The following is a 13126-nucleotide window of genomic DNA, read 5'->3' as shown; positions in this document are numbered from 1 at the left end:
AACAAAAAACGGGCTGGCAGCCAGGTTATTTTTCACAGGTTTCTTTATGAAATTAAATGTGGTTTCTGGGCTTGGAGAGGGTATAGTGCAAGAGTGACTGTACATGCTGCTAAGTTTTCATGGGCCAGAGGGGCAGCTCGGTGCTCTGCACCCAAAAGCCAGGCCCTGGCCACACTCGTGGGGGCCCCTCCTCAGAAGGAGGTGGGCTTCCCTCCAGCCCAGTGCGCACCAGCCTCTGGGGGCGGGTCCGCCCTGCATGCTGGGCCTCAGAAGTCAGTCCTTCCGGCTTCACACGCTCACTCAGGGTAAGGCAGTCTTTCTGTGTCACTAACAGTAATTTTTTTTCTCCATTGTTATAAAAACAACAAAATAACAAAACTGCAGTAAGGTTCTAGAATCAACCCACAGCTATACGTGGACTGGTCACAAACCTTGACAGAAGTATGTGGTGGACTATGGTTTTGTTTTCTTTCCACTATAAACACACACATCACAAGTGAAGAGGGTGTCTGGCCACCAGGAGTGTCTAGAGAGGGACTGGGAGGCAGAACAGGTGGGCTCTGGGCCAGACGTTTTTGTGCGCAGAATTCCTGGTTCCCAACCTCCAGGGATGCAAGCTGCTGCACCACCAGCTGGGGGCTGGGGGCTTGCAAGGAGAATTGAGGGCAGAGGGGCACACGGCCCAGCTTGGCAGGTGGCTGAAGGTAGATATGGTCTCCTGCCCAGAAAAAACCAGGAGAAGGAGGGATGATTAGATGCCCAAAGAAGAGGGTGCAGAGCTGCCAGTCTCCTCATGTGCGCGGGCCTGGGGGGTGGTTCTGAGCCCTAGCTCCCGGGAGGCCCCACCAACGTCCAGGGTGCCAGGGGGTCCACATGCTGTGGGGCTCCCTGTCTCTGGCTGGTGTCTTCAGTGCACCAGTAGTGGGGCAGAAACCATGAATGGGAGCCCAGAACTTGGCACATACTGGTGGCACTGAGCAGCTTCCTCACTTGGCCCTGCTCGCTTCCAGTTTGTGTCATACGCAGAGGAGGGCCGGACACAGTGGGCCTTGAGGAGGAGAAGCCGGAGGCCCGCTGGCGCGGAAGGTCCAGACAGTGTGGTCGGGTGGGCCACTGGCTCACTTGCGGAACGGTGCCAGGCGGCTGATGCTGTGCCAGAAGGTGGAGGGCTTCCGCTTGGGCTCTGCCAGCACCAAGACCTGTTGCTGGGGCAGGCAGGTGGGCAGTGCCGGGTGCTTCTGGCGTGTCAGGTAGTAGGGCCGGCTGAGGGCTGGGCAGGAGAAGACAGCACGGGTCATAGGTGCTGGGGAGCCAGGTGGTGCAGGACAGGTTGGCAGCCTCCACTGCTTGGGCGAGGTGGGAGGGTGGATGGGGCCCATCCCAAGGCTCTGCCTCAGACTCCCATGGGAGGGCCCTTGCTTTCCACAGGGCTAACCACTCTCAGGGGCCTGGACTGCCCTCCTGTGGCCTGCCGAGGGGGTAGCTGGGATGCCAGGGAAGGTGAGGAGCCCTGGAGCTTCTCCGTGGCACAGGCCTTGTGCAAAGCATTTGATGTCTGTAGGAATGGGGATATCAGCCCCTTGCCAGAAAGCAGTCTGCCTGGGGAAGTGAGCACTGTCACTAATGGTGCTGCTCTGGGGGCGCTGTCTGAGGGCATTGAGGGCAAGGGTATCAACTGCATACTGATGCAGCTTTGTCACCGGTGGCCCCTAGTACCAACCTTTGCGATCAAACACCTGCAAAGGGCAGTGGGCAACTCTGAGGACCAGGTGCTAGCTGGCTTTGCTTTAGGGGTCAGAGAAGAGTGATCAGAGCTCAGGCCAGGCTGCTGTAGGTGGAGGTGGGACTCCATCCGCTCACCTTTGGGCTTCCCGGTGGCCTGCTGCTTGCTGGCATTCAGCATGGCCTGCTTCCTCTGCAGCTCAGTGATGGAGAATCCTGGGACATGGGAGGGGCACAAATGAGACTCCACTTCCCTGAGAGGACTTGACTGCCCTTCCAGCTCCTTCTCCCCTGCTCACGTCCCTCCTGTCCTGTGCTCCCTGGCACTGGTGCACCTCTGTACCCTACACTGCCCACCGTGGTTGGGGTCCCATCATGCCGCAGGAACTCAGCATTGGGCTCAGCTAGCCTGCCTTGGCCAACCAGGCAGAGGAGAGCCTCTGCTGCCCTCTCAGGCCCTCCCCACATCCTCCTCTGCCTTCCCCCATCTCCCACCCTGACCTGATCCCCAGCATGTCCAGTGTTGCATGTCCTTTCCACTGTGGTGGAGGCTCTTTCCCAGACCAAGAGTGGACCTGGTAACTGCAGAGTGTGATGCCCAGGGGCCGATGCCAGGAGAGAAATGCAGTGGGTAGATGCCCTATTCATGTGGGGGGTGGGGGAGGCTTCTCGAGCCAGTGCCCACCTCCCACTCCAATGCTCTCCCAGGGCTTGTGCTGGAAAGGGGCTCCCCCAGGTCCCTGTGACCAAGCAGAGGGCCCCCACCCTATGGAGTGTGTGTGCGTGTGTGCATGTCCAGGTGTGGTACGAGCAAACTCCCTCACAGGCCAGCAGATCCCTGCCCTGGACCCTCACCAAACCCAGGCTCTTGGGCTGTAAGATGTGCTGTCTCGAGTCTAAGACTGTCCTGACCTCCTTGCATTCAGGAGCAAGGAAGGCTGGGTGGGGCCTCATGGCGGAGCAAGGCTGAGCCGGGTCGCACCTGTCTCCTGGTCCATCTGCACCTGCTCCCTCTCCCTGGCGAAGGCCTTGAGCCAGCGCTGCTTCTGTTCAGGCTTCCGGGCGCACAGCAAGTGGCTCTCTCCTGTGGCGCCGCAGTGCAGCCGGAAGGCGTTCCTGATGCTCACATGGAGGTCTCTGTCCTTCCCATCCTCCAGATCTGCCACCTCCAGGTCATCCATGTCCACTCGGCCTTTATAGTACAGCACGTCCCGGCGGAGAAGGTCCTGCCAGAGATGCCGTGAGCTCCTGGCCCAGCCTGCTTGTTGGAGCCCTCCCCAGCCTTGGGACCACTCCTCTGACCATGTCCAAGGGCCTGCCTCCCTCTCTGCCCTGTAACTGGAAGGACTCTGGACTGCACACCCACCCACCCACCAGCACATGGTGAGCTCCTGAGGGCAGAGCAGACCTGGGTACGGCCCAGGACCATGCTGAACTCGAGGGAGGAGTCTGATGGGGAGACAGCCAAGGAAACAGCGGGCCAGGGCCCACACCACACAGCAGTGAAGAGCACCAGGTCTGCCAGGGCCAGGCCAGAGCTAGTGGTCAGTAGGGCTTCCTGGACAGGGCCGCTTGGGCCACGTTTTGAAGAGGAGTAGAAACTAGCAGCAAGGAGGTGGCCAGGGGGCAGCTGGAACAGAGGACCCAGGACTGGGAAAGGCAGGCTGAGGTTTCCTCTCAGGGAGAGAAGAGGTAGTGTAAGCAGGGCCTAGGTCAGAAAGGAGGCCCCAGTCAGACACTGAGGGCTGCCTGTGGTCTTGGGGCTACCAGGCTCACTCTGCAAAGAGTCACCCTCAGCCCGGCCCTAAGGGCCTGACCAGGAAAGGCCTTGCTGCACTTAGGGCTCTGGGAAGGAGAGACCATGTGGGTGTGGCTCCCGTTCTCTGGGTGGCTGCTCCCAGCCCACGGCTTCACTCCCTCCCTTCCTGCTCTGTCCAGCAGGGCAGAGCAACTCTGGTACCTTCTTACAGTAGATGAGCTGGTGGTCAAAGAGAAAAAACATCCTCTGCTGGCTCTTGGCTTGTGGCTGTGTAACTCGAGTCAGCTCCCCCGAGTAGATAAGCTCTGAGCTCCTGACCAGGAGGTCTTCCCCCTGGGGGCCCAAGGAGAGCCATGAGCTTAGAGGAGGCCCCTCTGCTAGGCTCTGCGTCCTGCCTCCATCATGGGGAGGAGGGCTCCCCAGTGGCCCCGCCTGTGGCCCCCACTGGGCCAGGGTCTGCAGCGAACAGCAGATTGTAGAGGGCGGGGCTGCTCCTGAAGCCCAAGGAAGTAGTGGGGGCAGTGTGGGGGGTAGAAAGGTGGTTTGACCCATGAGTTGGTTGTCTCTGCGAAACGGGGCTCATCGGCAGCCAGTGGCGTGAGCACTTGAAATGTGGCTAATCCCTGCTGAGATGTCATGTAAGTAAAATACACGCGGATTTTGAAGCCTTAGTATGAAATAGAGAATGTGAAATATTCACTAATGATATTTTATGTTGATTACATGTTGAAATGATATTTTGGATATATAAAGTCAAACAAAATATTATTAGTTTCACCTGTTTCTTTCCTTTTTAAGATGGCTACTTGAACACGTAAGATCGGCCATGTGGCTCGCTCCACATGGACAGTGCTGCCGTGCGGATGATTAGCCCCGGCTGCAAGTCCCCTCTGAGGGCCGTCTTTTAGGGGCAAAAGGTCTTCTTCCCAGTTAAACATATTTGGTACCGAAGTCCCATCATCAGACTTCAAACTTTCAGACTAAGCCCTGCTCCCCTTCCCATTCCTCCTGCAAAATGCAAGCCACCGCAGGAGTTGGCAGCCATTGTTTGGGATAAGTGAGTTTGTAGGGGTCCTCGGCTAGGACTGGGCCTCAGAATCAATCACCTGGAAAAAAACCCAAAAAACAAAACCCCCAAAACAAAACAAACCCCACATTGCTCAGCTCCACCCCCAGGAATTCTAATTGTGTTTCTAGAACGGGGCCCAGGAATCCGTATTTTTATAACATTTCATGGCTGTCGGATGGAGGTGGAGAGAGCAGGAGGACAGGAATGTCACCGTTTGTTCCGGCCTCTGTGTTCCCTTAGAAGGCAAGATTGGCAGATGCGGGAAATGTGCAAGCCAGAGAAAACGCACCAGGAGGTTCTGGGCGGTGGATCCATTTTTGGTCATGCTGGGGCATAACCTTCTGTGGGGAGTCCCAGCAAAAAACTTGGGGATCTGGCCTGTCCACTAAGGGCAGAGAAGCAGCTCCTGCTGGGCTGGCTGGCTGCACTTTGGGAGGCATGTGGTATTTCACACGTGCCCCAAACTCTTCACCAGGAAAGAGGCCATTGGGCCTGCTCTGGGAGGCAGCGCTAAAGGCCTGGAGCTCAGGGCTCGGGCGCCCAGGTGGAGGACGCTTTCCAGCTCCTGTTTGCTATCTCCCAGGAGCTGTCTCCCTCCTCAGCTCCCTCCTTGAGTTTTCAGGGACAAGCCCCATGGTGTCTTCTGGGGTGTCAGGCCCTCACCTCCCAGTCCTCTATGGAGCTTTGCCACTGAGCAATCTTGTCGATGTTTTCCAGTCTCCGTTTCCGTTCATTGATGAGCTGGGCCACGTTCTTCATGGCATGTAAAGCAGCCTCCACGTCCTTGAAATCCCTAGGGCAGAACAGAGATGGGACTGGGCTGCCAGCTGGAGCGCAGAGAGCCTCCGGAAGCCCCCTGTGGTGCTGCTTGCCTCTGTGGCGGTGCCCCTCAGCCATTTCCTCACCAGTCAAGTGCACATCCCCATCTTCTCCATGCGTGCCGACACAGAGCAGGACTTAATACCCTATGTATGGCCTCTTCCCTCATTGCAACCACAGGTCCTGAGAGCAGGGGTGGTTTTTCTCTGTGCTGTCGCCCCAGTGTCTGCAGCAGTGCCCAGCACACTACAAGAACTCAGCAAAGCGGCCTGAGGCAAGAAGAGCCTCCTTACCTGTGCTGGGGGGGTGTGTACTTGAGCAGCTCAGCCAGCTGCAGAGGGTACTTGCAGATCTTCTGCACTGGGGTCAGCAGGAAGCCGTCCAGAGAGATGTCAATCATCTTCTGCAACAGCCGGCAGGCCTCGAAGAAGTACACGTACTTGCTGAGCTTGGCCAGCCGGGAGAGCTCCAGGCAGGCGCGGGGGTGGTTGTTGCAGTACTCGGAGTAGATCTGGAAGTCCGCTTGCTGCGGGCATGGCTGCAGGTTAGGGACACTGGCTCCTGCTCCCCAAGGCCCCCCGGCACGTGCTGGGAGGGAGCAAGAGCCTCTGCAGCTCCTTCAGGAGCTGGGCTCCCGGAGCTCAGGCTCTGTCTACCTACTTCACTGGGTACAAGCTGTGTGGAATCACAGCCGGGATGGCGAAGACCTCTGAATGCTCAGGCCTGGGTGCCCCTGCCGCCTGCCACCCAGCCTTTTCTACCTAGCGTCTTGCTGCTTCTTCACGAAGCTCTGGCTTCGTGTCTGAGGGACAGCACTGTCACTTTGTTCAACACAGTGTGACACAGATATGTCCACACTGTGCACGTATTGTACATAAGCCTCACTGTGCCTCTTTTTTTTTAAGCTTCATCTACCTAGAGCCAGAGAGAGACCAGGTCTGCCATCGACCTAGGACTTCACGGACTTGGGTGGGGGAGGAGGGCACAACAGCCGCTGGTGGGCCGGCTCCTGTGATGGGCACAGTAGGTCATGTCAATGAAGTGCCTACTCCCGGACCTGCTCGTGGACAGTCCACGTCTCCCTTCAGTACTCCTCCTGCTGCTGGGGAGAGGGGCAGGCCCTCCCCAACACCACCCTGGTATGGAAGGAGCCCACGCTGTCCTTGACGGGCTGGCTCACTCCCCCGTGACTGCACAGGAGAGGGATAAAACCAGTGTTTTCCCGATCAGGCAAGGCTAGGAGTCCATCTAGTCCAGACTAGTCCAGTGAACTGTGGCTAAATGCCAGCTGGCATTTAGTGGAAGCAGGCACTATAAACTCCACATAAATTCCAGATTGCTCACTGAGTGAGGAACCCCAGAACTGGCTGTGAACAGCTCTGGGATGCTCAACAGGCAGCCTAGCCCACCTCCTACCTCTACTGGCCGACGCCCAGGCCCCCTGCTCTAGGGGACCTTCTCTGACTTGGGGTGCCCTCTGCTTGGAGGTGAGACAGTCGGGCAGGTGGGGGGTGGGGCCTGGAAGCTTTTGGAAAAGAGTGGCAGGCTGCCTGGGTTTCAGCCACAGGTCTGACTTCTGAGAGGAGGCAGCGAGGAATACAAGGGCAAAGCAGGTTACAGGGCGGGGGAGGCGGGGGGGCCCGGGTGTGTGGGGGAGGGCCGAGGCTGCAGGGGCCGCTGCGCACGGGAGCCAGGGCAGTGGGTCCTGGGGGCAGGAGGGGACAGGGTCGGGGCGAGGTCCCCGCGGGCGCCTCACGTGCTCCAGGAAGCAGGCGCCCAGCTCGCTGAGGTGCGGCCGCTCCCTGTTGACCCTCTGCTCCAGCGCCTGCACGAAGGCCCTCTGGCAGCGGTAGATGTCCTCGATGTTCCCGAAGATGGTACGCAGCTGCTCCTCGCTGAACATGTCGGCGCGCTTGCGGCACTGCCTGATGTAGCCCTGGGCCGAGGGGGCCGTCAGTCCCGGGCCCCGCGCCCCCCGCCCCCCGCCGCGCCGGGCCTCACCTCGCAGATGTCGCGCAGGTGCTTGATGTAGTCGCGCTCCGTGCTGAGGATCTCGTTGATGACGTTGGTCCGCATCTGGTTCTTGCTGCTCTGCGCCTCGGTCCCGCCGTCCTCCGCCCCGCCAGCCCCGGCCCGCAGCGCCTCGTCGTCCGCAGGCTCGTCCTGGTTCACACGCAGCTGCGGGCAACGCGCAGGGGTCAGCGCCCGGGGCAGCGCCCCGCAGCCAGCACGGCGGCGGCGGCGGGGAACTGAGGCTCGGAGAACTCGCCGGACGCACAGGCGGCTGGGGCGGGCCGGGAAGCTCCCCTCCTCCCATCGCCCGCATAATGCCCATCCGGACAGGGGCCGACAGTCCGATGACTGCTGCAGCTGTCAGTGTTCTCCCAGACCACCCGCCGCCTCCTAAGGCGCTCTTACAGCCGGCTCGTGCCGGGCACAGAGCAGATGCTAACAGCAGAGTTCTGAACCAGTGTCGGCTCATAGGGCCCTCTAGAGGCTGTGATGGAAGTGAAAGGGTGATGTGGCCTTGCTGGCTGGCTGACCTGTAACTAGGAAGGCGTGGGGTGCAGAGTGGGCAGCTTGTTCAAGGGGTCTGGGGCAGAAGAAGCCATGCACCCCAAGGCCTGGGATCTCTCCTTCCCACTGCCCTTGGCCTGGCCTTTCCGTGGAGACCAAAGGCCACCTTAGGTGGGATCTGGGTCCCCTGTCTGTGATCTCTTGGGCTAAGGACTGACTTGTCCATGCCTCAGTTTCCCCGGAGCTGCTGTGAAAGCTCTAACTGCATGACTGGAGCAGATGTTCTGCACAGTGCATAGGAAGTGCACGGTAAACTGAGCTGTCTGTGGCCGTGGTCCTCTGACGTGCAGTCCCCTTAGAGGCAGCCACACAGCATCATTCTGACCCATTCCTCTCTGTCCACTGAGGGCTCCCAAGGAAGGGTGGAGCAGGGCTTGGAGTGGGTGGAGGAAGGCTGTGTCAGAACTCCCGGCTGGCCTTCCTGACAGCCACCACTCAGCCCACAACCTGCAGTCCCACCACAGCCATGAGTGGGAGGTCCATGCCCCGCACCTCGGACCCCAGAGCAGTTTCAAGCCTGCATTTCTGAGCAGAGCCAGCTGGCTTTTTACAGGCCTAGGAGAAGCTCAGGCCGGTGCCATACCCGCACGAAGCTGGCTGGGAACCACCCCTCGCCGTCGGCGACACGGCCCCACCACCACTCTCTGTTGGTGGCATCCATTACTTCGATGACATCCCCAGCTTTGAAGCCCAGTTCCTGGTCATCCATGGTGACATGGTCCCAGAGTGCTTCAGCACAGACCACACTGCCATCGCTGATGAGCTGTGGAGAGAGCCATGGGTAGCACGTCAGTGGAGTAAGGCTGCACGGACCTCCTCAGGGGGCAGGGTGCTCCTGCCCTCTGCCCCCACCCCTCAGCAGCCCTGGGAAAAGGGGATCCTGACTGACATTACAGGGGAGCTGACAGGGGCTCCCTCTGGGCAGCCGCTCTTCAGGGGGCAGTCTATGCCCTGGCCATGTCTAGACCGGCAGAGCTGATGAGGAAGCCTGAAGTGAACACGACCACTAGAGCCTGGGGAGCCACCAGATCTGAGGGGCGAGCGTGTTGCTCACTCCCCTGCACAGGGCACACCTTCCTCCCACCCCTACTGGGCCAGTGATGAAAGCACTGCCTCTCAGCCGCCCGCCCAGCGTCTCTGCGGTGCTCTGGATGCTGGTGCTGGGACACTGCAAGCTGCCTTTCTGCTGTGCCGGCTGCTTCCCCACAGGCTCTCCTAACGTGGCACTGGAGAGGACCGCAGAGCTGGGTGAAGGGGCTTGCTCCCTCCTTCACCCTGCAGAAGCTCCTGTGGCCTTCCTGCGGGCCGGCCGTACCTGCGAGAGGCCACCTGACAAGCAGCAGGGCCGTTTCCCCCGGGCGCCGTGCCTAGCCGCTGCAGGAGCCAGACCCCGGCTCGCAGGGTTCGAACACGTGCAGGGCTGGTCTCATGGTGCCCCCACCAGCACCAGCTGAGCCTCACTCTCCTCAGAGTTCCAGGCCCCAAGCCCACAGGGTTCTCAGTTTCAGTTCTTCCAACCTCTTTCCTTTTTCCCCAGCTCTAGGAGAGGTAGGTATGTCTTGCAGCTGCTCCCTTTGTCCTGTTCTTGTGCACTCGGTTATGAGCCAACCACTTGATACTGGCTAACATTCTTTCTATCACTTCTCTCTGCGGAACTGACTGTGTGACTCCTTCTTCCTGGTGGTCGCAGACCTCACCTCAGGAGGAATGGTCCCCAGCCCCAGAGGCAGGGAGACAGCACCCTCCTGGGCAGTCCTCGTGCTCAGAGCTCCATTTCCCTTTGGGCTGACACCTGCTTTCCTGTCACATGGGCTCAGTTTCTGCTCTGTGAATGACGAATGGCTCTGGGGGTTTACGGGAGGTGAGGTCCATCTCCTCTCTGCTGGGACCAAGTGTTGGCTCTGTCACAGCCACTGGCTGGTTCTTTAGCAGAGCAGTGAAGGCCTCAAAGCGTCACCAGACAGGCCCTCTGTGCTGTCTCCTCTTCCAGGCAGCTTGCCCCTGCCCCCCTCACCGTGGAAGTCCGCCCTTGGCTTCAGGCCCAGTGGGGCTTTCCTCTGGTGCCCCCAGGGCAGTGTGTGTGCAAATCCTCACACTGAAACGGAACCAGAGTCGGGCCGCAGCAGGACTGCGGGGTCTCTGCCTGAGTGAGTTCCAGCCACTGTCTCAGAGGCTCCACTGTGCCCCAAATGGGCAGGGCAAGGGGTGGGCTGGCCAGCAGGCATGGAGCCTACCCAGGCTGGCCCTTTCCTCCAAGGGAGGCCCGAGCGAGCACATCCAGAAGCCATCAGTTCTTCCCATTTTCTGGGGGTGAAACCTGCTCCAAACCCTGAGGAAAGCACTCCTGAGTAACCCACAGCCTGTGTGCACTTCTCTCACAGACAGCACTCGTTCAGGGGCTGCAGACCATTGAGGCCCCCCAGAGACAGGCAGGAGCACTGGGCTGTTCCTAGGGAGCTGCGTGCCTCCTCCAGGTGCCACTGCACTCCTCCTCTAGAGAGAGAAAGACCTATAGGCATGCTCCTTCCTGCGGGGAGGCTGGTTCCCAGGATCAAGGCCTCCTGGTGGCAACATGGCAAGGCATGATGGGAGACTCAGGAGCCACATGCGAGAGCCAGCCTGCTGCACGGGGGGCGGCACTAGACTGCAGCCCAGGCACACACTCCGTAAGCAGGCCCGCCAAGGCCTGGGGTCTGGCCTGAGGACAACAAAGCAGCAGAATGCTCAGAAGGGGTGGAGAGGAGCCAATGAGCCTGTGCGCGGCAAGTGAACGTGTCTGTTCAGGGACAGTGACCGTGGGACAGTGTGTGTGACCAGGCGTGATCATGTCCATCAGGACAGAGTGTGTGTGTGACCACGGGTGAGCGTGTAGTACAGGACAGACTGTGTGTGTGCCTGGGTGAGCATGTACATCAGGACAGAGTGTGTGACCATGAGTGAGCATGTACCTCAGGACAGACTGTGTGTGTGACCACAAGTGAGCGTGTACATCAGGACAGAGTGTGTGACCACGGGTGACCGTGTACATCAGGACAGAGTGTGTGACCACGGGTGACCGTGTACATCAGGACAGAGTGTGTGACCACGGGTGACCGTGTACATCAGGACAGAGTGTGTGACCACGGGTGACCGTGTACATCAGGACTGAGTGTGTGACCACGGGTGACCGTGTACATCAGGACAGAGTGTGTGACCACGGGTGACCGTGTACATCAGGACTGAGTGTGTGACCACGGGTGACCGTGTACATCAGGACAGAGTGTGTGACCACGGGTGACCGTGTACATCAGGACTGAGTGTGTGACCACGGGTGACCGTGTACATCAGGACAGAGTGTGTGACCACGGGTGACCGTGTACATCAGGACAGAGTGTGTGACCACGGGTGACCGTGTACATCAGGACTGAGTGTGTGACCACAAGTGAGCGTGTACATCAGGACAGAGTGTGTGACCACGGGTGACCGTGTACATCAGGACTGAGTGTGTGACCACGGGTGACCGTGTACATCAGGACAGAGTGTGTGACCACGGGTGACCGTGTACATCAGGACTGAGTGTGTGACCACGGGTGACCGTGTACATCAGGACAGAGTGTGTGACCACGGGTGACCGTGTACATCAGGACTGAGTGTGTGACCACGGGTGACCGTGTACATCAGGACAGAGTGTGTGACCACGGGTGACCGTGTACATCAGGACTGAGTGTGTGACCACGGGTGACCGTGTACATCAGGACTGAGTGTGTGACCACGGGTGACCGTGTACATCAGGACAGAGTGTGTGACCACGGGTGACCGTGTACATCAGGACTGAGTGTGTGACCACGGGTGACCGTGTACATCAGGACAGAGTGTGTGACCACGGGTGACCGTGTACATCAGGACAGAGTGTGTGACCACGGGTGACCGTGTACATCAGGACTGAGTGTGTGACCACGGGTGACCGTGTACATCAGGACAGAGTGTGTGACCACGGGTGACCGTGTACATCAGGACTGAGTGTGTGACCACGGGTGACCGTGTACATCAGGACAGAGTGTGTGACCACGGGTGACCGTGTACATCAGGACTGAGTGTGTGACCACGGGTGACCGTGTACATCAGGACTGAGTGTGTGACCACGGGTGACCGTGTACATCAGGACAGAGTGTGTGACCACGGGTGACCGTGTACATCAGGACTGAGTGTGTGACCACGGGTGACCGTGTACATCAGGACTGAGTGTGTGACCACGGGTGACCGTGTACATCAGGACAGAGTGTGTGACCACGGGCTACATGGGAAGATTTGTATGTTTTGAGTGATGAGTTACTGAGACAATGGAAGGGTTCACTCTCGGGACTTCTTGGGTAAAGTGAGGTTCGTATCCAGCAGGGAACAGAACTTCTTGTTTAAGCTTTGTAGCTCTGACTCTGGAGAAGTGGGTGTCCTGAGACCCCTCTTGCTGCACACCCCGACATGCGCCTGTATGTGCACAGTCACATGCCCGCTAAGGGAGGCTCCACTGTGGTCTCCTGCGAAGTCCTGAGAAGGACTGCAGGTGGATGCTGTCTTCCTCCGTTCACATCAGTTGCACACACAGGTCACAGGACAGCACAGGTGCCCTCACTGCTGGAGCCAGGCCAGGAGGAAGTGACACAGACACACCCCACACAGTCCAGCTTCCCACTGGTTTCCTTCCCTGGTTGTTCCCGCCTAGTATTAAGCAGGTCAGGTGCCTCCCCTGTCCCCAGCTTCCCTCAACAGAGCCCTGGCCCAGTGCTCCTCCGGTGGCTGTGTTCTGCCAGCCCTCGCAGAGAGGGGCGGGTCCTACACCGCCGCTTTCTACAAGGCAGCCAGGGGAGGACTTGGGGGGCAAAGAGGCTGGGCTTTCCAGAGAGGCCAGGGTTCCCAATGCCTGTATGGACAAGCCCCCTACCCATCCTGCCCTGTCACCTGGAAGCCCCAGTTGGTGATGGGAGGGGTTGGTCGCTTTTGTCCCTTCTTTGTGCCAGCACCTTGCCAGGAACAGGAGCAACAGATAGACACACAGCTGTGAGCAACTTCCCTGATGTCCCTGTGCCTTGGTCTCCATCGATACCCAGAGTGACAATGTGCTCTACCTGGGACCCAAAACTCTTGTGTAGATCCACAAATGCGAGGCACCCTGACAAGTTAGCAATGACATTACCCGTTTATGT

At 59.1% G+C, this 13126-nt stretch overlaps 1 protein-coding gene across 4 annotated transcripts in view; it reads right to left on the bottom strand.

Moving 5' to 3' along the window:
• Positions 1-25: 25 nt before the first annotated feature.
• ARHGEF4 (Rho guanine nucleotide exchange factor 4) overlaps positions 26-13126 on the bottom strand; it is a 247704-nt gene continuing 234603 nt past the window's right edge. For all 4 annotated transcript variants that reach the window (XM_070507336.1, XM_070507337.1, XM_070507338.1 and 1 more), the window contains 9 exons: positions 8530-8709; positions 7371-7547; positions 7126-7305; positions 5663-5895; positions 5214-5343; positions 3683-3814; positions 2705-2948; positions 1861-1938; positions 26-1270 (listed from right to left, as the gene is read on the bottom strand). In XM_070507336.1, the coding sequence (XP_070363437.1) occupies positions 1119-1270; positions 1861-1938; positions 2705-2948; positions 3683-3814; positions 5214-5343; positions 5663-5895; positions 7126-7305; positions 7371-7547; positions 8530-8709 (1506 nt within the window). In that variant the 3' untranslated portion in view covers positions 26-1118. The remainder of the gene's footprint in view (positions 1271-1860; positions 1939-2704; positions 2949-3682; positions 3815-5213; positions 5344-5662; positions 5896-7125; positions 7306-7370; positions 7548-8529; positions 8710-13126) is intronic.

Source organism: Equus asinus, chromosome 4 (assembly GCF_041296235.1).
Source record: "Equus asinus isolate D_3611 breed Donkey chromosome 4, EquAss-T2T_v2, whole genome shotgun sequence".
Classification (NCBI taxonomy): domain Eukaryota; kingdom Metazoa; phylum Chordata; class Mammalia; order Perissodactyla; family Equidae; genus Equus; species Equus asinus.
The sequence above is the reverse complement of the archived record's forward strand: the minus strand, read 5'-3'. Positions and strand labels throughout refer to the sequence as shown.